Source organism: Cottoperca gobio, chromosome 9 (genome assembly GCF_900634415.1).
Source record: "Cottoperca gobio chromosome 9, fCotGob3.1, whole genome shotgun sequence".
In the NCBI taxonomy this organism is placed as follows: domain Eukaryota; kingdom Metazoa; phylum Chordata; class Actinopteri; order Perciformes; family Bovichtidae; genus Cottoperca; species Cottoperca gobio.
Window position 1 is genome coordinate 7,632,088 of NC_041363.1, and position 24,538 is coordinate 7,656,625.

Here is a 24,538-nt window from a genome sequence, read left to right on the forward strand (position 1 = left end):
GAATAATATGGATCAAATGATGTTTTATAATCATCAGGGAGCGTGTACTCAAGGGCAGACTTCATCTTGCTGATGCAAGGAGCAAATTAGCATGTTGTGACATGACTGAATGAGCAGGAAATACATGAGACCTTAGCAAGTGTGATACTTGATGTTTGGAGCAGGGGTGACAGAAATGAGTTGACTACATAATGTGATGTTTTTGATACTGCGTGTGGTGTTCTTTGCTTAGAATATTAGTTTTTTAAATACTGGTAACCTGTTTGACTGAAATGACAAGACACCTATATATCTCAGGCCAGTACACCACATCCATATAAAAATATGTTTAGAATTGATTTATTTTTGTCACTAAATCCACACAAATCATGATCTCTTACAGTCAAGGTGGTGTTCACCAGCAGAGGTCAAACACAAGAGTCGTCCTCCGGTTATTCTCCATTTCCTCATCACGTAAACACGGGCTATTATTAGCTTGATGCAACAAATCATCCATCTATAGCAGTGGCTCTTCATCATGTGCCATCATAACCCCAATAATATACGCACTTCATTCCAAACCACGACAGAAACCCATCTCACTGATGAGCACACCTTCAGTGTGGAGGAACTGATCATTGAAATCATGTGCTGTAGTGTCTGTTGGTTGTATGTTTTACACCACACATACTCCACATTACGTGGTCTATGTTCATGTTCTGATGCTCTCATTCTGCCTCAATACCTCACACACTGCCACAGGTGTGATGAAAATAGAAGTGTACACAGCTGTGTCTGAAACGCCATATTTCTGCTCGATTGTGCACCTTTGTGTTTGTATGTATGAGTATGTGTGTTTGTGAGCGTGTGAATGTGAGTCTTTGCGTGCCTGTTTATCTCATTGTATGTCTGCCATGGCAGCAACAAAGCAGCTGGAAAGACACAGATAAAGCGAAAGCAGAGAAACGGGGCAGAGACTGAGCAAAGAGGCAAAATGAGAGAGAGGGAGATGGAGAGTCAGTTCCAATTTAACTGTGATTTTCTAGATGAAATGAACGTGCAATCACATAGTTACGTGCACGCTACACACACACAAATATGTTAACTAAGAACAAAGCCTTGAAATAGATGCAGATATCAAAAATCCCCACAGGAGACCTGAGCTATTTTTACCAACTCAGATGATGGCTCATGAATGCATAATTCATACATGCCCTGCTTTAATACAGATACACAGTACTGTACCAAATGCACAAATACAGTCTGCTTTAATACATGTGAACACGCAACCTTCAGAGATTGCCTCTGTATGTATAGTATACTATGAATCGCAACACCATAACATTGCCTTGGCAATTTTAAATGAAAACTATTGAGCTGAAAGTGAGTAACTTACCATATCAAAGATTACTTCTGGTCTCATGTGAGTGAGTCTGTCTGTCAGTCTGTGCTGTGCTGCGTTGTGCTTATCGAGTAAATCACTCTATAAAATACATTCGACAAGGTCTTGTTCTGCTTGTTTATATTTTTGTTGCTTTTCTAGCCCAAAGCCCTGAAACTGCTGGGGATGGAGGTGAGTGTTGATCTCATCGAGATTGTTATTCAGTCATTCCTTCACTGTTCCTCTTCCTCGTTTAAAAACACACTCTTCTCTCTCATAACGTGTGAGTGTATAGTCTGTAGAATCTTCCCAGCAAGATAGTTGTTAAGTGGTGTGCTGTGTGCCTTGCAGTCTTTGAAAGGAAGACCTTGAGGCGTATTTCATTTATTTTTCTGGCAACACATTTGAGCCGGATGAAGGCTCGTCGTAAATTAACATTATCAATACTTTCGCACTATGCAAAGTTATTTACATTTTTCTGACATTTATGAAATGACCTAAACAAAAAGGTATGACAACATTAGTGCTGACTCCAGACAGTACACATGTATACAGCTCTTCACACATGTCGGAGCAGCCCAGTTACATTTAACTAAAAAGGTAATGACTGATCTAACAGGATTACATAATACATGGTTTGTGTACTCACATGTATCCATGGAGAACACACCATGAAGTATCAACATCATAAAGCTTTTATCACAGCATGTGTCTACAGTTTCCTCAGAGGTATTTATATCTAATGTGCATGGCTGTCCACTTCCTTTGTATGTCTGCCTGTTTGAAATCCGTCTCCCTGTCTGTGTGTGTTCTGTCAAAGTCTAATGCCTTGCTGTCTTCTGCTAATCCAGTTGATCTATCGTTCACTCAGTATGGCAACCTGCCCATACATTTATGGAGCTCCAATCATTTCTAAATATCCATTTCTTAAATGTAGTGACACTTTATAGTATTACTGTGTATTTTAATACCGTAGTATTATCATGTCCAAATAATCTGTCAAGCAGCAGCAGTTGTCGAAGCACTGAAAGTCATTTCTCACATCTTTGTAATTGATTAACTGTCAGTCGTCCTCAAATGTTAAAATGTGAAATTATTGGAGATCAATGCCGCCCTGCTGACATGGAGACACAGAGGACCTCACCTCTCATAGAGGGTTTTTTTTTTATCTTTATCAAAATGAAAGGTTAAAAAAATAGGAAAAAGTCAAATCCAAAGACCATGCCTGTTGTGTGTATTTTGTGTGTAGCACTTTGTCCTTCCACCTGAGTCTGACTTTGCTTCTGCATTCAACTAACTTTCATCATGTGGAGGGTTAATTTTAGAAAATACAAGATGATAATGTTCGCTGGGCGATATGACGCCTCTAGATATACAGTATGTCTGACGTGAGTCCTGCAGAGATAAAGTCATGAACCCAGATTCTTGGGTTTTGCTTGTAATTCAGAACCCAAACTTTCAATGAACACACTCCTAAATTGATCAGCATCAACTTTAAACACTCTAATGTTGTCCTGGAAATAAATATCATCTGTAAAAAGTCACCCTTAAAATATGCACGCCTCTATATTTGTCTTTTCTTTCCATCCCACTCACTTGCTGTGGATATCCACCAGGATGACATGCCCATCCGCAGAGGCCGCCAGAAGACGACACGCAAACGAGAGGAGGAAGTGGACATCGATTTGGACGACCCCGAAATCAATCACTTCCCTTTCCCCTTCCATGAGCTCATGGTGTGGGCCGTGCTCATGAAACGTCAAAAGATGGCGCTGTTCTTTTGGCAGCATGGCGAAGAGGCCATGGCCAAGGCCTTGGTCGCGTGTAAGCTTTGTAAGGCCATGGCCCACGAAGCCTCCGAGAACGACATGGTGGATGACATTTCTCAGGAACTAAACCACAACTCCAGGTGGGTGACACTAAATATGTGCACACACAGGCATCTCTTATGATATTTTAATACAGTAGAAATTTGTAAATGATGAATGCAAAGTTGAGTGGCGAGTCTAGACAGGAATGTCTCCCTCCACACTCCAGCACCGATGGGCTGATACACACACACAGAAACACTAACATGCCGTCCTCCCTGCAAACTGATCTGTCTCAGACTCCTTCAGGTTCCCATGGGATGTGAGTGACATACAGAAATCTGATAACTTGCATCTTTGTTAGTTGAGGATTTGCATTTGAGATGAAGGTAATTACCTAGAGATGAAAACGACTGTTAATTAGGGGGGAAATCTTTCAGATGCTACAAATGAAGCACAGCCACACAAACTCCCCACACACATAGGCTACTTTGTAACGATCGACAGGGGCGACCCAAATGCAGGACACAGACTCCGAGAATGGAATGGATAAGAAAAGGCCTATTGATTCGGTTCCAGTGGATGAAGGTGGATGAGGGGGAAGAGGGGAGCTGTTGTCAGGTGAAGTGAGGCTGAACAGGGGAGATGGCTGGATGTGAGCGTGGCTGAGCAGCAGGCAGGCAGTGATCCTGTGGCACCGAGAGACAGGGTTAGAGATGAACCAGAAAAAAACACAAGAGATAACTTGAATACACAATTCAAAAGGCCTGAGACGGGAACTACCACGTGGGCTGAAACTAGAAGAACCGGGGATTATATACTGCAGAGCAGAAAGGTAGCTGGGCTGTAGGTGTGCGGCTTGGAGCCGGTGTGTGTGGGCTGAGCAGCAATCAGGGAACCGAGCGAGTGAGAGGAGCACCACGCCGACATCACAGACTGGATCTTATGAATCGCAGACTAACGTTGCTACATTAGCAAGAGTATGAGATGTGAGCTTACTGGACATACTCAACTGCCCCACAATGCATTGCTTCTCTTAAGACTGCACAAGATTTTGAGCAAGGCTACAAGCTGTTAATGTGTCATCTTATTAAGTTTTTATATTTTTTCAGGCAGTAAAGTAACCAATCAGTTAGTTTATCCAAATAACGACTGTTTGGAGATATACTGCAGCATTTTCGGAGAGAGCACACACACACACACACACACACACACACACACACTCACACACAGAGATAGAGGGGAGCACAGGAGACACAAGGGAAAGGGAAATCACAAGAAAACTAGAGACACGGCTGTGACATACTTACACACAGTTTCAGTCTTAGAGCTGGCATATTTTGAGTTTACTTTCCACAGAGAATTTGGCTGACTTCCTTCAAAGAGCTCATTTAAATAGATACATTTGTATATCTGCATGTTATCTTTATGTGTGTGGTGTTTGTGAACGCCTTTTTTTGGAGTATGTATGTAAAAGCTCAAGGGACATTTGTGTGAAATTGTGTGGAAGTACCTACAGTGATGCGTACATTCTGAGCCTTTGTTATATAAATTGTCCAAACCCCAGCGATGTTAGTGTCTTGTTACACACTGGATAGAAAACTCTCCAGTGTGCAATATTGAGCTGTGTATTTGTGAGTATGTGTGTCTGCGTAGAAAAATGTCATTTCAGAAGCTGAAATGAGGGTGAAACTTGATCTCAGAGCATTGATTCATGTTTTAATTGTCTAGAAGGGGACATTAAAATGCTGGTGTAAGGCGTGGTAGTTTATGTTTGTTTGCCGTTTTGAATATTTGATAGTGCAAGGTTATGTTTATGTGTGTGTTGGCTATAGTACAGCCCAATACCTACATATCATTTTCTTATTTTGGCGAAGAAACATTTCATTTTAGCTCCGTAGTTTGAAATCTGCACACCGCATTTCTTGTTAAGCATTTAATAAGCATACAATATAAACGTGAACAACAAATATTCCAAACCCCTACACCTTGGAAAGTGTCTGTTATCTACAAGAACATTAGTTATGCTTGTCATGTAAGGCCTTGATCATGCACTGTGTATATATGCAAAATGATGTGTGTGTGTGTGTGTGTGTGTGTGTGTGTGTGTGTGTGTGTGTGTGTGTGTGTGTGTGTGTGTGTGCGTGTGCGTGTGTGCGGTACATACATGTGTTTGTATGCAAATCTAATCTCCTCCAGAATTTAGCCAGATGGTCATTGATTCCTTAACCAGTTTAATTACATTTTTACATGTTTGGACAAAGTGTGTCACTGTCTCTGTTCATGTCTCAGTGTGCCCGTATATGTCCTGCGTATAATTTCCCAGAGAGTTTGCCCAGCTGGCAGTGGAACTCCTAGACCAGTCCTATAAGCAGGACGAGCAGATGGCGATGAAGCTCCTGACGTACGAGCTGAAGAACTGGAGCAACGCCACCTGCCTGCAGCTGGCGGTAGCGGCCAAACACAGAGATTTCATCGCTCACACCTGCAGTCAGATGCTGCTGACCGACATGTGGATGGGACGCCTGCGCATGCGCAAGAACTCGGGCCTGAAGGTAATAGGAGTGGGCCAGATGTTTGGGATAACCTGTGGGTAAAGAAACGTATATCTACATTAAATAAATCATATGTGCACTTCACAGCCACTTCAGGTATTAGAGAGGCAGAGTTATATTGCAATGCTTGAATCCCCTCAGACTGCCTGAGAAAAGTTGGGCTGGGGAAGTAATGAGAAACCCTCTCACCTCCCTGAGAAAGTACCAGAGAGGTGGCTCAAATCAATCCTGTGGATCTGCTGAGTAGCTTACAGAAAAGTGGAGAGTGGTTGTACATGACAACTACCAGGTGTAATGTGTGGATGCAGGGATGTGAAGCGGGGTGAGATAATTGCTGATTATCAGTAAGAAAATGTATGAAAATTGTACGTTGCTTTGAACATAATATATTAGAAGCAGAGGCCACACAGTATTAGCTTTACTACAAGTATCAGTACAAATCATAGACTGTATATGATTAGTGGACGTAGTCACTATGATGTCACCCACGGCTGTTACGAAGCCTAGAGGTTGGCATTTCAGCCGTCGCCATCTTGTTTTTTAAAACCTGAACTGACATGAGAGGGTGGAGCTAAATACAAGGCGACTAAAATGTTACATTTAACTTTCACAAACTGACACAAAGACACAGTGTTAAAGATATAAAACAAAAACATGGACACACTGTGATATTAACCTGTCAATCACACAGGATTTTATTGTCTATTTTACTCTTAATGGGACCATAATATACAAAATGAACATCGTGCTGTAATAAAGAAGACTTGAAACTAGCCATTGAGACCATAAACTCATCCGGAAAAATGTTTACTGGGGTAATAAATCAAGTGAGAAGTAGGATTATTTTCTCATAGACTTCAGTGCATATCTTGTCTCTTGGAATCACCACCAATATGTTGCAAGCCAGTGTCATCCTCAGAAATCTGCCAGTCAGTCCAGTGTAAAGTATAAATAATGCAGAATGGTGTGATGGGAACCAGAGGTAGCATATGCATTAGATGTACAGTATAATAGTCATGTCCTTTTTAAATCTCATGCCACATTAGTCTCGTACTGAAACCATAGCCTTCAATTCAGATTAGCCATCACAGTGTGTCCCTATATACTGTATATGTTGAGTCAAACTGTGCAGGTGATAAAAGGAGCTTTTATTCAAGCAAAGTAAAGAATTGACAAGCTAATGCTGGGAGCACATTAGTCTGGCTACTTATAACTGTGGTTTGACCATGATGACTCATTCCCAAAAAGTGTGGAGAGAGTGCACTGGACCGTGAAAAGTAGATCGTTCGGAGTCCGTTTATAATAATTTTATATTTTAGGGTTGTCAGTCAGTAGTATTGATGAATACAGTAGTAAGTATTTCATGGTGTTTCAAGCTTAAAAGGGAAAAAACAAGTGGTAGTAAATAATAATACATTAATAATACAACAAGTGTTACAAAGTGCTTCACGAGACAAATAAAGCAGAAGAAATAGGCAAAAGTAAAAACAATAAAAAAGTTGAAACTGAACAAATCACACCAATAACGATATAAAAGTAAAAAAGAGTTCACACATGGTGATAAAAAGAAAACTATATACAAACCAGACACATTAAATTTAGGTCGTTATAAAAATGCTATCCTAATACACTGTGTTTTTTAATGTTTCTTTAAAGTGGATACTAATGTTTATGATCCAATCTCTACACAAAGTGCATACCATAGTTTGGGAACCCTTAAAGCAAAAGCCTGATTCCTTCTGGTCAAAACAATTGGGCACAGCAAGAAGTATCTGATTATATGATCTTATATGAACCTTTGCAGTGATGATAGAAGAGGTATAATGTGCTCCTTCTTGTTATAAATGCCACTTGAATGTTGAACCAGTACACGGTTCAGTTCAATCAAAGAGTCAAACTGATTTGTAGGCGAGTTTACAGGTGACATGATATACTTAATGTACTTGGAGCAGAGCCAGTCGAGGTCGCTTGGGATGGCAGGTAGGAGGAGGAGGATCTGCCAGAGGAAAGAGAAACATTAGGAGTGTGACGAGAGTCCCAAAGCCTCTGAAGCCTCCTGGTCGAACTTCCACCACAACTTTATTTATAAGCCCACAAAGTGTTCTCTTACGCCAGAGGGGACAGAAGAACTGAGCTTAGTCGCTAACACACTTTGATATTATGTCCAACATGTTTTATATGGAGGTTTGTGTGGTAAACACACAGTCGAGGGGAGAGGTTTCAGTTAAGATGACTTTTCCAGACGTCTGGTGGTAAGGTGATAGGAGGCAGTTGCTCAGATCAGAGAGGTTAAAATTATTTATAATGAAGAGTTGCCCTGAGAGTTGCTTAGAGGACGGCTGGGTTCACACTCATTCATACTCAGAGTGAGATAGGATGATGGGTCTCGCTGGCTAGCTTCTCGGGCAGGGCAGACTACAAATGCTTTAAGTGTGGTTTGGCCTTTGCAGGATGGAGGGAGAGAATGCACTGCTGAAGCAAGTGCTGCTCATTGGAGCAGAAAGACAGGAAGGAAACCGCAAGTGGAACAAACAAGATTCTGTGCCCCCAGGAGTTCATGATATACAACAAATAACATTGTCAAAATGTTGTCAAGATAATGTGCGTGCACATTTTTGAGTTGCTATTGTTGCGAGGGCAGTAACTCGTATCATAACTTGGTTTCTGGAGGCTACTGATGGACTATGAATTGCAAAAATGAGTGCATTGATTTCTTCACACATCGATAAGTATGACAAACTACTTACATCCAAGCTGTCGTCCCCCTGACACAACTGTTGACAAGAGAAGCTGAGACATCACTTTCTCACTGGTCACTTACCTCATTCCTTCACCTGAAACGATTCTTTTTCATACATTCAATCATTTTGTCATCTAACTTTACTGACAGCTTCGTTACTATTAAGTTGTGACATGAACTGTCTCAATTTTCATAGCTCAGAATTAATGTAAAGTAAACCTAAATTGCTCTATGCGGAATTCAGAGCATTTCCATGATTGAGGGATTGCTTCCACAAAGCTCTAACATCTAACAGCGCTAACAGTGGAAGCAACGGCTACATTAGGATTACAACATACACTGAGGGAGTGTGACTTCATTCTCTGCTCAGGTAGAAGTTATTCCACTATGTTTTTACAAAGCACATAGTTGTTTACTGCTATATTAATGCTCTGAACGCTGTGTAAAATTCAACTTCCGTTCAATTTTGAGTCAATAGTTGATTAAAACAGCTAAATTTCAATCTTAAATTAAAGACAGCTGCTGCCAGAGATCAGAAAACACTCAATTACTCGTGTTCTTCACCTCGACACTGTGTTAAAAGCCTCGCTCTTGTTTTTCTTGTTTGACTGCGATGTGTCCTAAGTGTTTACAGCACGCCTGCCTCCTTTATCTGTGTGTGTGTGTGTGTGTGTGTGTTCCTCTCATCCACCGTTGCAGCGCAGAACCCTTGCTGTCTATCTGGACTAATGCTTTTGTAATTGATTGGGGAGGTGTTCACGAGGGTAAATGTATAGTACGTGAGTTTCACATTTGTGTCCCAGGTGGGTTTGTTCCAGACTCTCTGTGTCCTCATTTCTGCAGCGCTGCTCTTGAAACTCTTGGGTGGTGATGGCCTAGTGGTAGTACGGCTTTCAAACAGAACACCGGAGGGTTGTGAGTTTAATACCAGGGGCTGCCACTATTGTACCGCTGAGCAAGGCACTTAACCCCAAGTTGCTCCAGGGAGACTGTCCCTGTAGTTAGTTCACTGTAAATCGCTCTGGATAACAGCGTCTGCCAAATGATCTGTAATGTAATGCTCTTTTCCCTAACGTTAGTCCTCTTCCTCTTCCACTTCCTGTCTTCCTCATCACCCAGGTAATCTTAGGGCTGCTTCTGCCGCCGTCCATCCTGAGTCTGGAGTTCAAGAACAAGGATGAGATGTCCTACATGCCTCAGGATCAGGAGACCTATCTGCAGGAGAAGGAGGAGGAGGAGCCTGAGAAACCAGTCAAGGAGAAGGAGGAGGAAGACATGGAGTTCACAGTAAGATCTTACTGTGAGGCGCAGTACAACTCCGTGGTGAGAGAACCCACCTCAGCCCCGCATCTCAGAATCTATACACATATTAAACTTTAGACAATACACACATGCTTTGTTCAGATTATAAAACTGATCGTTGGACACATAGCCCAGATTATGTGTCCTTTGTAAATATCTCTCGTGGACCAGTTTTATGTTGTTTCCGTCCACAATGAGATGTCGATACGCACACACATACACACGCAGTTCCCCACACACACACACATACTTGTTTCTCTATTCTGGCCACCTGGATCCTTCCAGCCAAATCGGCCTTTCCTGTTTCTCGTCGTCTTAGCAAAGACATGGTCGTGGAGTTGTAGCGTCTCAGTCTGTCGCCGCTTGTGGGTTCCCTCGTGTATGTTTGTTCTTCCATCTATCTCCTTCTCTATTTCTCTCTGCCTTTTGCTGTGGTCCCTCTTGTTCTCTGCCCAGCTCTCTCTTTGCCCCTTTTGTTTCTTTCCTTATTTGCTTTCAGTTCCCCCCCTCTCTCTCTCTCTCTCTCTCTCTCTCTTTCCCTCTTTCTCTTTTCTCCAAGCTCTTATCTGATTGAGGTACAGTACCGTATGCTAGCCGATTGCTGCCCCTCACTCTCTCCCATCATGATGGTGGCTTGCTGCAGCATACCACTCAGCATGTCGGCTGCTGAGCATGGGAGGCCCAGGCTTTTGCATTATATAACCATGTCCGCCTGCTGCTGCAGAGCTTAAATCATGCAGAGTCTGAGCACCTTCTCCCTGCTCACAGTGGAAGAGTTGGTCCATCTGCATAGACATGGATGTACAGCAGGATTAGGACTCGTTCCATTTCAATCCAATCAATTCTGGAGATGCTGCCAAGATCCAGTGTGTGTGTTGAGAGCAAGAATGTAATTTGAAATACAATTTTAAGACATAAACTGGATCTAAGGTTGTCCCATTAAATGATTGAGCTGAAGTTGAACGCCCCTTAGCACCACTGTACATACTCTCCATCTGCATTGAACACAGCCAGCAAGCCAGCGCAAATGGGCCATTTCACACATGCAGTCCTTGAGGCACTGCGGTGTTAAACAAAGAACCCTGCTGCCAGAGGATGCATTTGCAATGAGCCCCTTCCTATTGCCCTTGCTTCTGACTGTACAAATGCACCCTCAGATACTTATGAATCACACAAAGATTCATACAGATATACACAGACTGCTACACCACAGAGGGAGATTGTATTGTTTTATCCTCAGATGCTTTAGATATACCACACTGTGATGAATGTAATAGCTTGTGTGATAGCTTGTGTCCACTTACTGATCGGATAATGTGCATGTTCGGTACAGTAAAGGCATGGTGTGATTTACACACTGGCATCTGAATCTGTTCACCTTGAAGGCCCTGTCTGTGTGTGCCTTGGACAAAACTTTTAGCTCTATATGTTTCACATATTTGGAAAAAAAAATAGAAATCTCTTGATTCCTTACTGATGGTGATTTCTTATTGATGATTTTATCATCTATTTAGTGGCCTGGGAACTTAAACCAACTCCTCATCATGCATTTCAGATATATGGTCTGACTTTCAAACCTTTTATCTTTACCCAGGTCTCCTGTACTCCCCTACAAAGGCAGAGTGCAGTAACTAAACAGTGAAGTTTGAGAAAGGGTTTAAAGTGTTCAGACTGGACGGCAAACTGCAAAACAGATAGAAAGGTTGTAATGCTTTCATTTTACTTTATCCTTTTTAGGTTGTTTTTTGTTACCCAAAAACCCATTCCCATAGTACCCACACAGTACCTAGAAAATACAGACACTGCACTCTCCACAGGATTCTCAGAGAAACAAACTATGTTCAGCATTCTTATCTATTTTAACTAATGTGTTTTTAAAAAAATGAACTTTAGTTTTGGATCATTCTAATTAATAATACATTAATTTAATAAATGTAAGTATGGGATTTAAAGATGAATCAAACCACATCATTTGAAGTTTGCTAGAGTCAAACATTTAGATACTGAGATCTGCTAAGCTAGCTCCCTTTAGCAGGAGTTTAGCTGTTAGCTTTTTCTGCTGCTGCTCTTCGTGCTTCTATCTTATTGAATTATGTGGAATAACAAACTGACCAAACTAAGTACTAACTAAAAAACAAAATATCAGTTCATCAAAATGGATATTTTTAATTTACAGATAACAATGAATAACTAAAAATCAATAACTTAACTTAGCTTTAAGCTATCCATCTCAAAAGATAGCTTTCCCTTGATATAGCCCTCTAACTTAAGTTGTCTGGTTAGTCTTTCTATGGTAGACGGTACAGTAGATGTGCTGACAAGTCCTACAACACACAGATTACCAAACCAGAGTGCAGTAACTACACAGTGCACACACTGTTTTTTTGTTTTTTAGGTCCGTTTTGTAGTTACTGCTAGTTTAAAAAGCTGTTTTTGCAGAAAGTACACATTTCTATGGTACAATGTTTTTGTATATAGTACAACAGAAAGTCTGATACAGGTTCTTACTCTGTTTTGATCAAATATATAGTTACTGCGTTTCGCCTTTGTAGGGCAGTATACTTCTTTACATACAATACAATTACATGAATGAACTCCCTCAGAGGTCTGGTGTTGCTTTGACCATGACCCATAAAAACAGTGGGCTCCGGACCCTCTCTCATGGATAAAGAAATGTGTCACAGATTGAAATTAGATATCTATGTCTTTTTCTTTTTCTGTCTTCTTTCTGTCATTATATTGTCTCTCTTCTGTCTCTTAATTGTTGTCTGAGACACAATCCATGAGTGTCTGTGTCTGCGTCATACTGTTTTACCAGCCTTCACCGAACACTCCACCTCAAACACATTTCACATTTTGGAATGATGACATTGCCTGTGCTTGCTTCTTTGATTATGATATTAAAACTGTGCTGTAGCCATAATGTAACCCTCTCCCCCTTCTCCTTTTTTTCTCCTTTTTTCTTTGTTGTTCAACTCCTCCCATCCCACCTCCTCCCTTCCACACACTTGTCCTCATCTCCATCCTGTCTCTGCATCTCATCCTCCTCCGTCTTTCAAATCCATAACACTTCCCTCTTCCCACTCTCTGATTCCCTTAATCCCTCACACCTTTCACTCCTTCCTCCCTCGCTCCATGTGGGGTTTGCGCTCCCCCAGGCAATGCTGGGTAACGTAGCCACAGAGACATCCAGAAAGAAGGATGTTGAGGAGGTTCAGAAACGCCACCGCCTCATCCCCTTGGGACGCAAGATATACGAGTTCTACAACGCTCCAATTGTCAAGTTCTGGTTCCATACGGTCAGTGTCGGCTTCAGCTACACCACCTACGTGTTCAGCTTCCTGTTGGCACTGTCAGTGCCCACTTTGTTTCTGCAACAGCATCACTTACTGGTTCCCTGCCGTTAGCTTTTACAGCTACAATGCCTCTATTGTCAGTAACCTCCTGGTCCACCTTTGTATTACCCAGCTTGACTGGGCTGGGGAAGTTTAGTGCGAGAGAGATGAGGAGACCGATGGAAGCAATGGTGAGAAAAGTGCAAATGAGTGAGGGAGTGAAAGGGATCGAAGATAAAACAAGGAGGTTTTGTATCAGGAGAGCAAGCGCACACTGAAGCCTCTGAGTCATGACATGTTGCCAGTGGGTTAAGTATTACAAGAAGTAAATGTTATTTAATTTTGAAGTTCGGTTTCACAGTGTATATATGTGTGTCTTCTTTGCAGCACTGTTCATCTGGATTCTGTAACTGTAGATGTCTTTGAAGTCTGTGTATAGCTTGTGTTTTTTACAGTATCTGCCTGTGAGCGTGCCTGTAATGTTTTACATAAGCTGAACTTTGTCTCCCACACCCCAGCTTGGACTCCATCAGCGTGCTCGTCCAGTGAAAACATATGTTAACATCACCAGCAGGGATTTCACTCTTTATTTATCCTGGGAAAATATTTTGACTGCCTTTTTTTGTTTCATCCCACTTTCTCTTCTCTGGCTATTTACTCCCCCCCCCCCTCTTCTCCTTCCTGCCCTTCAGGTTCAAAAATACTATTCTACTGTGAATTTCATTACTGTGCCTGTAGAACAGAAGCTGAGTCAAAATGTGGTCTTTACCTCATCACCAGATTTGTATTCAAACCCGTCACCCGCTGTAGAGGGCTACCCCGCTTAAAGTATTATTTGTCAAACATATCACATAAACTGTGCATGTGGGACTCATTGACAGTCCCGGTCACACATTATTTAATTCCCTTTACAGCGTACTTCCCTGGAGTACTTGATTTAAGCATGGACTGTAGGAGACACCATCCCCAATTTGTTTGTAGTTACTTTAATCTACAATCTTCATATGTCAAATCGTTTACTCTTTGTTCCCAATTGAATTGTAGGAACAGCTTTGCAGTGCTTTCCAAATCACTGCTGAATATATTCATGCAGTGCAGATGATTTCAGGAGATACTAATTCACCAATCGTTGAATAAAACATGTCAAATATCTGATTGAAATCCGATAATGTCAGGACCTGGGAATGAAAACATTCAAATGGATTTTGAATACATTTGTGTCAGATCGTCTAGGCCTGTGCTTTAGATGGTTAGACTTGGATTGTGATCAGAATTTGTATCTAGTCTGGAGCCACCGTGCGCAACTACTGTAAGTGCAGGAAAAATTAAAAGTGGACAGCTGACATGGATTTAAATAGATACAGCCACAGGAGACACATAATGGACATTTTCAGGCCAAGTGTGGACGTACAGCAATCAAGTGTCTTGACATCAAATCTATCCATCACCACCTCTGAAAACCTGCATTAAAGGGAGTTGTAAATGAGGGTCAATCATTCACTAAGTAACCGTTTGAACCAGTTTGTTTGTCTGAACTGTATTAATGTTCAGTGTTCTACTGTGGGAAAAGCAAACCCTAGCACATAACCATAAATGTGTCCCTGCTGATTTCTTTCTGCTGTGATGTTTTCACGTAGATGGCATACGTGGGCTACCTGATGTTGTTCAACTACATTGTCCTGGTCAAGATGGACCTGTGGCCCTCTACACAAGAGTGGATCGTCATCGCTTACATCTTCACCAACGGCATTGAGAAGATGAGAGAGGTACAACAGATTGTACCAGTAGCTACATGGAAATGTGCACCAGCATCCATAACTATTTTCTTTTTACACACAACAATCAATTATTCACCACTGCCCACTCATCTGACGCCACAAAGCTTTTCACCATAATGTCGCCTACGGTTCATTTCAGTGAGTTCTGTGGTGGAGGGCAGAGGCTAAGCATAATGTCCATATCAAAAAAACAGCTCATAATAAATAGGGAAAAGTGTGATGCAACCAAACAAAGAGTTAAGGCGAAGGAGAAAAGAACTGGGGTGGAAATAAAGGTAAGAATCGGATGGGGAAACAAAAACAAGTAAAAGACACACACACAGGTATTTGGCCATATGAGACTTCTGCCTCACTCTGTGGCTGTGTTTGTACTGTAAGTGTGGAATGCATTAATCATGATGGCACATCATTCTCAGCTGCACAACAATGTCTCCTAAGACATCTGCTAGATGCCCTGATTGTCGAACTCATACTGCCCTCTTATGGTGCTCATGATGTATTGCATTTCCATTCTTTTTGTTTCTCTCACTTTTTGGTCTCACTTCAATTTTCTGAACACATCTTTCTATCATTTCTGCCTTTCAACATCCTCTAATGTCTCCCCAACCCTCTCCCAGATCCTGATGTCAGAGCCAGGGAAGTTGTTGCAGAAGGTGAAGGTTTGGCTTCAGGAGTACTGGAACATCACAGACCTCATGGCCATCCTCATATTCTCCGTCGGCATGGTTTTGCGTCTCCAGGAGCCGCCGCTCATGAGCTACGGGCGGGTCATCTATTGCGTCAACATCATCTATTGGTACATCCGGCTGTTGGACATCTTTGGGGTCAACAAGTACCTGGGTCCCTATGTGATGATGATTGGCAAGATGGTGAGAAGAGGCAGGGAGTGTGTGTGTTTGTGTGTACGTGTGTGTGTGTTTTCTAATACTTCCTCTCCACATTATGTTTTCTTCATTTATGTCTGACTTTCTTTACCCTATGACTTCTACTCAGCATGATCCCTACTGATTATAAGAGTTCACTGAGTCCCATCATTACAAAGCCTGAACTGTTTTTGTGGTGTGCAGGCTCGGTCCTAATAGAGCTTCTGTTACTCTAAACCTTGTTTGGTTTCAAAGAGCAGAAGATCAGAGCCTGTGATACATACATGAGAACAAAACTAGAGAAGCGATCAAAGGCTCACATTTGTATTCGTCTGATGTTCGGCTGTCTTTTACATGGGCTGTGTACCACTGCGGTCTTTAATATGAAAATCAGCAATTAGTTAGAGAGGGTGGGGGGGGGGGTTGTATTCAATGACTTAGTCCAATAATAAGCATGTATGATGGTGCAGCACAATAGGCATATTTGAAGTCGGAGCAGTTCAGAGAAGTAATGAAAAAGCAATGGTGCATTGTAAATAACAGCTCAAGTACTGAATACTTTCAGGCCATCTGCTGGTCCACGAGCATTCGTTACACAACGCAGTTTTACCATGTCTTTGTTTTACCATGTCTTTATGGAAAAACTGCTTTTGTTCAGTCAAATTGTTGTTTTTCAGCTTTCTAACGAAGACAATGCATGACACCCTTAATTGCAAACAAATATGCAGAGACTAGTGGAATATAAATTACAAGTGTTTTTCCTACTTCAGCATTTGGGATTAATCTAAATTAAGTGCATTTTGGTTTTTGAGTTCAGGTTTCATTCCAGAGCAAACTAAATTAAAGTTTGATTGACCAACCATGACTCTGAGAGGGATAGTAATCAAAAAATGCTAATGCGGACGATCAATCATCACATTTCTCAATCTGCTTCTCCAGTTGTGACGGAGCAGCACGCTCCCTCCTTGCTCTCTTGTTTTGCCTCATTACTGTTTTTTTTTATCATCGTTCTTTTCTATAAGCATTCTTACCAACTGCTCTTAAACCACTCACCCCTTCCCTTCTCTCTTTGACGACCCTCCTCTGCCCCCCTTCCTCTGTTAGATGATCGACATGATGTATTTTGTGATCATCATGTTGGTGGTGCTGATGAGTTTTGGGGTGGCGCGTCAGGCCATCCTCAACCCTAATGAAGACCCGTCCTGGATGCTAGCTAGGAACATCTTCTTCATGCCTTACTGGATGATCTACGGAGAGGTGTTTGCCGACCAGATTGACCGTAAGTTCAGGGCCAGAGTGTCAGAGAACTTGAATAAACGTAATGTTTGTTAATTCAGGGGAGAATAGTTCCTGACTCTGAATAGAGATGAAAGCAATGTGACAGTCATTCCTCCACAGGTGCACATATTACTGGAAGATATCCTTTTATAACACTCACAAAACACTGTACTACAAGACAAATTGCATCGTATTGATCATTTAATATTGAAATTCTTGACAAATGTTGCTTCATCACCCAGAATCTTTTTACAAGTTACTCAACTTCTTACATTAGGACATTCATTTCTTTACTGTCAGTTTGTTGTGATCTTTTTCGTCTCTACATTATTTTTTATCATGTAGACAAAGTGACATTTGACTCTTGAGAGTGAGAATGCTGATGTGTGCTGTTCTGTTTTTGTACGGTTGTATATATGATGGTGTGTACATAATGTAAGGAGTGGCCCAAAGAGAAGAGATCTGAAATAATGTTTTCATTCTTTGTTTCAGATATGCATAGTAGGAAGTTAAAGCAAAGGGTGAATGAAAAACCCTGGCTGGTCGCAAATTACTTACGAACTTACGGAACCTGGCGTAGTAGTGGTCCATCCCACTTTCCCCAGTGCAGTCAAACCCCCAGTAAATCAATAGATATAGACTTCAATTTAATCACATCTACCTATCCACCTCTCCTTCATCATCCTCACATTACCACCATGTCATGCCCACTCCTACCACTAGAGGCCACTTGAGACAAAAGTGTGCATGCGGCTCCACACGCTCGAAGGTTAAAGTTGCCCTCATGTGTTTGGTATCTTGGGTCAGCTACTCTAAACAGCATTTGTTTTAAATACCAGAAGCTTGTTTCATTTCATTTAAATGATATGGCAACCTGATTAAATGAGGCTGCCTATCTTCTCCAAATCTTTGATTGACCAACTAGTAGCTTGACCAAAGGCTATATCTTGTAAGCAACTTTACCCTGACTAATTTTGGCACTGGCTGACAAATGGCACTGTTACTTGGCAGAAGCACTTTTCAAATGTGTTCTAATATTTTTATGTTCTTTGTTGTTGGTCAGTTGTCACATCAAGAGGAAATATCAAAGTGTAAAAGTTTGATATTCCCTTGATGTTTCTTCTACTTATTTTGTTCCTCGACTTTCAATTAGTTTCATTTGAAGAAGTGACCCTGCCATGTTAACACCGTCTGTCACATAAACCATGTTACCCTCCCTTTTTTTACGCCGGCTCAGCTTCTCACAGGAGCAATTGCAACATTGCCAAAATATTTCTAACAAATATAGCCAACATTTAATATGAGTAAGCATTGAAATTGACATACAACATACCACACCATAGAGAAATAAAATGCATATATACACACATCCACAGCAGAATATATTTATCAGCCCCCTTTCATCATCTGTAATCTGTTTTTTCACGTGGTTCAGTTGTCAGAGTTTTCAATCCAAATTTTTTGAAGGTGAAAATTTGAAAAATAGAAAAATTACTTCAGTTCTCTGTCTTTGGGCTGCATTGTGTGAAACAATTGAACATCAAGCAATGATGAGTGTGACTAGAATGAATATTAAAGGCAAACAAACCAAGAACAAATGCTGAATGTTTTCCAGATAAGCCACAGCAACTGAACCATCACAGATGGAAAAAACATACTATGTATCCTAAATACATTTCAAATGATTCAAAGCAATCAACCATTGCTGAATGAAGCTATGGCACACATGTGACAATATATTTTAAACATCCACTGCATGTTTAAATATATTGGGAACACAAATTGTGATGAGACATGATGAATGTATTTTTTTTTCAGATGCACATTTCTGAACATGAGCCCCTACCATTATAGTGTCCACTCTTTCCAGTCCCTTTTTTTAAGAAGCATAAAGAGAAATTATGCTTCTTGTTTGTTTGCAAAAAATATAATTATGCATTTTATTTGGTATTTCCAGGTCTGCTTGTCTCTTTGTTTGTTATTGTTGTCTTGTAACCCAGTGTACAGTATGAGCTTAAATGGTGTATGTTTTCTTTATATTAAGTTGCTTAGGTTTTATCATTTCTTTTTTTACGTTCTGTTTGTGTCATGTGTATGCATGTCTTTCTAATTTGTTGTGCATCTACAAATTTCTACTAAAATGTTATTCATAATGGATTCAAACTCTATCTATCGATATAGTTAACCTTGTATTAACTTGTATGTGTGTGTTTTTCTGTGGCGGCGGGCAGCCCCCTGTGGGCAGAACATCACTACAGATGATGGGGGGGTGGTGGCCCTGCCTCCCTGTAAGACGGGCGCCTGGATTGTCCCAGCCATCATGGCCTGCTATCTGCTGGTGGCCAACATACTGCTGGTCAACCTTCTCATAGCCGTGTTCAAGTATGTAAACTCTCTAATCAAAGCTTTTCCACCTGTAACCTACTATAGACACCACACTGCTTCACAGACACCCCAGGGACTGAAACACTCTCTCTGTCCAGCATCACCCCTGCAAAACAGTATCACTATAACATGGATGTTACTCAAGGCAGTTAATGAAGTCTTTTTTTAAACAATTTAGACGTGAGATCCATGTGTGTATGTGTGAGAGAAAAAGAGAAATGACAGTAGTCTGTGTTCGGCTGCTGTAAAGTGCATCTGACTAATCCATGCAGCAATAATAATCATCCTCATCTCCACGTTTGTAAGGGTAATTACCAAAAAAGTGCACAATGGTTAAAAAAACGACATTTAAATTGAAGGTTTAATGTCATTACAAGTGACAGAAACCATTTATTGTGTCGGCTGCTGCTGCATTTATCTCCATAGCTCCATATACTGTGTCTAAACTTGGCTCTGCAGTGCAGCAGCAGCAGCACGCTAAGTGAAGGAATACATTAATCCAACAATAAATCCTTATTCTATCTGAAGTGATCTTTGCTGTGCCACTGATAACTTGATTCACTTTATTTGAACATTCAGTGGATGTAATATTTCTTGTGCGTCATTGTCCGTCATCATAGCAATACATTCTTCGAGGTGAAGTCCATCTCCAACCAGGTTTGGAAGTTCCAGCGCTACCAGCTCATTATGACCTTCCATGAGCGCCCGGTCCTTCCTCCACCCCTCATCATCTTCAGTCACATAACTATGGTCCTCAAACATCTGTGTTGTCGCTGGCGCAAGCATGACGATGACGAGAGGGACTATGGACTGAGTGAGTGACAGAAGCCCGATAAACAATATGAACAGCAATATTTTTAGAGTTGTAATTCATTCACATCAAGTTTCAATAGGCCTATTCTGTTTTTAGCGACCTAATAGTGAGTGCTATATATATTTTGGATTTGAACTTTAGCTATTATTATACCAGTTAAACATGACACTGTAGCATTATCACTTCCTCAAACTCTTTCATCCACAGAACTTTTCATCACAGAGGATGAGCTGAAGAAAGTCCACGACTTTGAGGAGCAATGCATAGAAGAGTACTTCAGAGAGAAGGACGACCGGTTCCACTCCTCCAACGATGAGAGGATCAGAGTCACTTCTGAAAGGTGGGACATAGCTGGACAGTAAACCTCTGTCTGCATTCTACCTAAAACTTTCTGTATATTGAAAATAGATAGAAGATGCAACTTAGCCTTCAGATGTTATAGTGCACATTTCATTTCACAGTGTTTTGAGCGACTCCTTTTTTCTCCAACATTCTCCCCTCTCCAGTGCTTTCAATGTATTTTCTTTCCTTTCTTCTCTACTCCAACAGGGTGGAGAATATGGCAATGCGTCTGGAGGAAGTCAACGAAAGGGAACACTTCATGAAGGCCTCACTGCAGACCGTTGACATTCGTCTGGCCCAAATGGAGGAGCTGATTGGACGAATTGCCGTAGCACTGGAGCGTGTGACAGGCGTTGAGCGTGGAGAGGTCAACAAAGTACGTTCCCGGACTTCATCTGACTGCACAGACTCGGCATACATACTCCGCCAGGGTGAGTGCCCAGAAGCAGCATACATCCTCCGTCAAAGCAGCTTTAACAGCACAGAAGGGAATAGCTACCGCCTGCAGGAGGCACTGGAGGGAACAGCTGAGGGCTCCATGTCGCCTCCTTCTCCTACTGCCATGGCTGCACGGACAAGGAGCCACTCATTTTATGTCGGTCGTGGTGTTGATCGTGCACGCGGAGTTGAACGAGCTGAGAGCTTCTTCAAAGAACGCTCGTTCAGTCTCCATCGAGCCAACAGCTCACAATCAGTGTCCTCAGGTACTGCCCCCAAGGAGTCTAAGCCCCTCCCCCTGGCGACGCTATCGGTCTCCCAGCAGCACCGTCCATCATCATGCATTGATATCTATGTCTCAACTTCTGAGGAGGTGGGGCCTGCAGAGGTCTTTCTGGATCCTCTCCGAATGATCCCGCCGCTCCAGAGAGACTGCTCGCTGCAGTCGGATATCATGGAAACGGTGCTGCCGGGAGGCCGGGACTTTGGCAGCGCTGCCCCCAGCGGTATGGGCGACAGGCACTCGGAGGGTGGAGTAGGCAGCAGCGGAACAGCTGGAGCCATGTTTGATGACAGTGCAGCTGCTGATTTGTCATTGTGCTCAGCCCACCTCTTACCGGACCACGCATCTCCTTGGGACATGGAACCATCCCCACCTCCCTCAGCAGGGCTGCTCGAGCGCTCTAAGAGCAGCCGCTACCTCTCTACAACAGGCACAGCATTCCTGGATGAGCACCCTTTGGTCAAGTCACACAGCCTCATGTTCACACCACGAGGCTGCTACAGTGGACTGGGGGCAGGAGTCCAGGTAAAAGCTGCAGAGTACACCAGCATTACTGACTGCATTGATACACGCTGTGTCTCAGCTCCATACACTCCTGTAGAACGCTCACACTCCCCTGGAGGATCCACCTCATTCCCCTTTGATAAGCCGTTAGACATTGCTTCCGCTCACCCAGAGAGAGAGGCAGAGCTTAGCCACACAGAGTCTGATCCAGACGACCCCGAGGACCTGATTCCGACCCCTGATACCCCTCGTCTAGGGGGCCTTGACGGGCCCAGTGGGGCCCCTTTCTGCTCCTCCTACTCCAGGCTGGAGCGAGCAAACAGCTGCTCCTCAGACGACTCCCATCCTTCCCTCACGCTGGCCCCTCCACACCGGAAGAGCCTGTCGGTGAGTGAGAGGATGGAGAGGGGACAGGGTCTTGGGGCAGACAGGGGGCCTGGGCCGGGGGGCCGGGGTCTGGCAGGAACCAGAAACCCCTTCCTCAGGAGCAAGTCTGGAGCAAGGCCTGAACCAGCGAAGACTGACAGCCTCTCCATGAGGAAGCTGGCCACGCCGTCAGCTTTCCGCAGCTTTGATAGACAAAACTACACGTGACAAGAACACTGGTCAGCACACTCACACACTGATAGGACCAGGGAGGAAAACTGAAAGGGCCAAGGGGTTAAAAGTGAAAGCGGGGTGAAGTTGCCCATAGATGCTGATCTGGACCAGATCTACAGTTTTTTTCCACTTACGTTTTAGGTTAGAAAAGGTGGTAAAAGTGTATTCATAGTTATGCTGGAGGGCAACTTTACTCTAGATCAGGTGTCAGGGGGAACAGGATGGGGGATGTAGGGGTCCTACTGCACACCAGTCAAAAACAAAGAGCTATGAATCTAGAGTAGTTTTTACCTCCTCTTGTAGCTAAGTAACTCTTAATGGGGTGTTATGGCAATGGAAGGTGTATTTGTACTGTATGTCTTCCACCCACTAACTTTACATCAAGTAGACACATGTCACTGTGTTACATCACATATCAATCACGTAAGTCAGAGAAAGTATACTGTTACTCCTAGCCGCATTATATGGTGGAAACTGTCAAGTCTGAGAGACAAAGAGGAGAAAGAAAGACACCACCTCATTTTGTCTTAGCATAGAGTCATTATTGTCGCAGAAACTTTCGCTTTAAATACATTATCCTCTCTTCATATAATCTTAACTCCACTCTGTAAGACCCCAGCACTTGCAAACAGACAGAAGCTAACACTTCGGACTACTTTTTAAAGGAATCAGTGAAGTGTTTTGGAACTATTTCCTCTCTTGGTTGCACTGGAAATGATTGCAGTAACATGGCAACAACTTACCTCTAGATACACAAATACACCTTTCAAATAATCAATATTTATCTCTTTTTTTCTCTAAGGTATATCAAGTTTTCCTTTCGTTGTCTTGCGTTTTATAGCATAATTTATCTACCGAACTGTTTCTTTTGTCAGTCAAGCTAGAAAAAGAAAACAGTGTTTGAACATACTCCAGTCAGAAGGTCATTACTGTCTCACAAGTCTCGTGTCATGGCTTACAAGTGTCAGCAGATTGTATCTGCAGTAGAAACTGAGTTTGAGTCGCCCACGTCATAAGAGTGAAAAGCTAAAGGTTATCAGGAAAAAGTGAGAAAGTATGTGAGTTTTACAACTGATGATCGAGGCATTAATCTATATCAGGAAAATAAAGGAAAGGATTCAGAAGAGTTTAATTTAGTTCATGTAGACATCACATGCATATTCAAATGTCTACACACACACATACACACTGTCAGTGAAGTCCTACATAATACAGGAAAAAAAAAAGTCTAGTTCAGACCTGATCTCTGAGAGCTTTACCAAGTGCAATTGCAAATAATGGGGACAATAGGGGGCCTGTGAGCCTAATTCAGAAGCAATGCTTGCTGGGTGAACCTGATGTGAACATGCTTTACCTGCACCTGACACCAAAAATCCTTACATTCAATGAATCATTGCTCTCGTGTAGCCCAACCCTTCAACTTCAGGTTTTGACGGTGGCATTATGTTGCAATGGTTTAACACCCACCTTACACCTAATGTATCCGTCCTTCATGTACTCAATAACTGTCCTTCATTTGCTTTTCTCCTTTATTTTGTTAGATGCATTCAAAGCCAGATGCTGCAAAAGGAGACTTTAATAGAAATAAATTGCCCGATGACTAAGTCCATTATAAATCACATACAGGTCAAGAAGAGTTCCTAAAGAAAGAGCTCATTCATGAATTTATCTTAAAAAAAAAAAAAAAAAAAGCTTGAAATAAGCTGTCAAATATATGCATTCTCGCTGAGATATAAGAAGACGTGCATTTTTGGTGAAATGGGTGAGGAAACATAGAGTTATTATTATTAAAAGATGAAAGCCAGATCAGTGTTTTAAAAAGTTGACATTTTTTTATTCTCACGTAGAAATTGTTGGAGGAGGAAGAGGCCTTTCTCTGATGGCTTTGTAAAGATAAGATAGGTGAAATTAATATAATTCTTACTGATTTTTTATGTTTATATTTCCTCACTCACGATTCAGTTTAATCACGTTGCATTTATTTTGAGATTGATTCTATTTATCGACATTTTCTTGCTCATTATCGATGATTACAGTAAATGCCTGTTTGAATTACGAAATCAATATTTATATCTTCTCAGTGATATTTTTGTCGAATTTTAAGTATTTTCTAATTAAGCTTTTAAATTTAATAAAAAGATGACCATCGACAT

The 24,538-nt window shown here is 41.9% G+C and overlaps 1 protein-coding gene across 2 annotated transcripts in view; it reads left to right on the forward strand.

Annotated features, from left to right (window-relative positions):
* Positions 1–24,116, forward strand: part of trpm3 (transient receptor potential cation channel, subfamily M, member 3) — a 135,621-nt gene extending 111,505 nt beyond the window's left edge. The window contains exons 15-26 of one of the 2 annotated variants that reach the window (XM_029440179.1): positions 1,523–1,552; positions 2,977–3,269; positions 5,495–5,723; positions 9,583–9,786; positions 12,924–13,064; positions 14,738–14,866; positions 15,496–15,747; positions 16,846–17,020; positions 19,251–19,401; positions 20,025–20,218; positions 20,426–20,558; positions 20,768–22,379. In XM_029440179.1, the coding sequence (XP_029296039.1) occupies positions 1,523–1,552; positions 2,977–3,269; positions 5,495–5,723; positions 9,583–9,786; positions 12,924–13,064; positions 14,738–14,866; positions 15,496–15,747; positions 16,846–17,020; positions 19,251–19,401; positions 20,025–20,218; positions 20,426–20,558; positions 20,768–22,379 (3,543 nt within the window). Of the gene's footprint in view, positions 1–1,522; positions 1,553–2,976; positions 3,270–5,494; positions 5,724–9,582; positions 9,787–12,923; positions 13,065–14,737; positions 14,867–15,495; positions 15,748–16,845; positions 17,021–19,250; positions 19,402–20,024; positions 20,219–20,425; positions 20,559–20,767 lie in introns of both variants that reach the window. The other variant, XM_029440178.1, reaches the window with a different exon arrangement.
* The last annotated feature ends 422 nt before the right edge of the window (positions 24,117–24,538 follow it).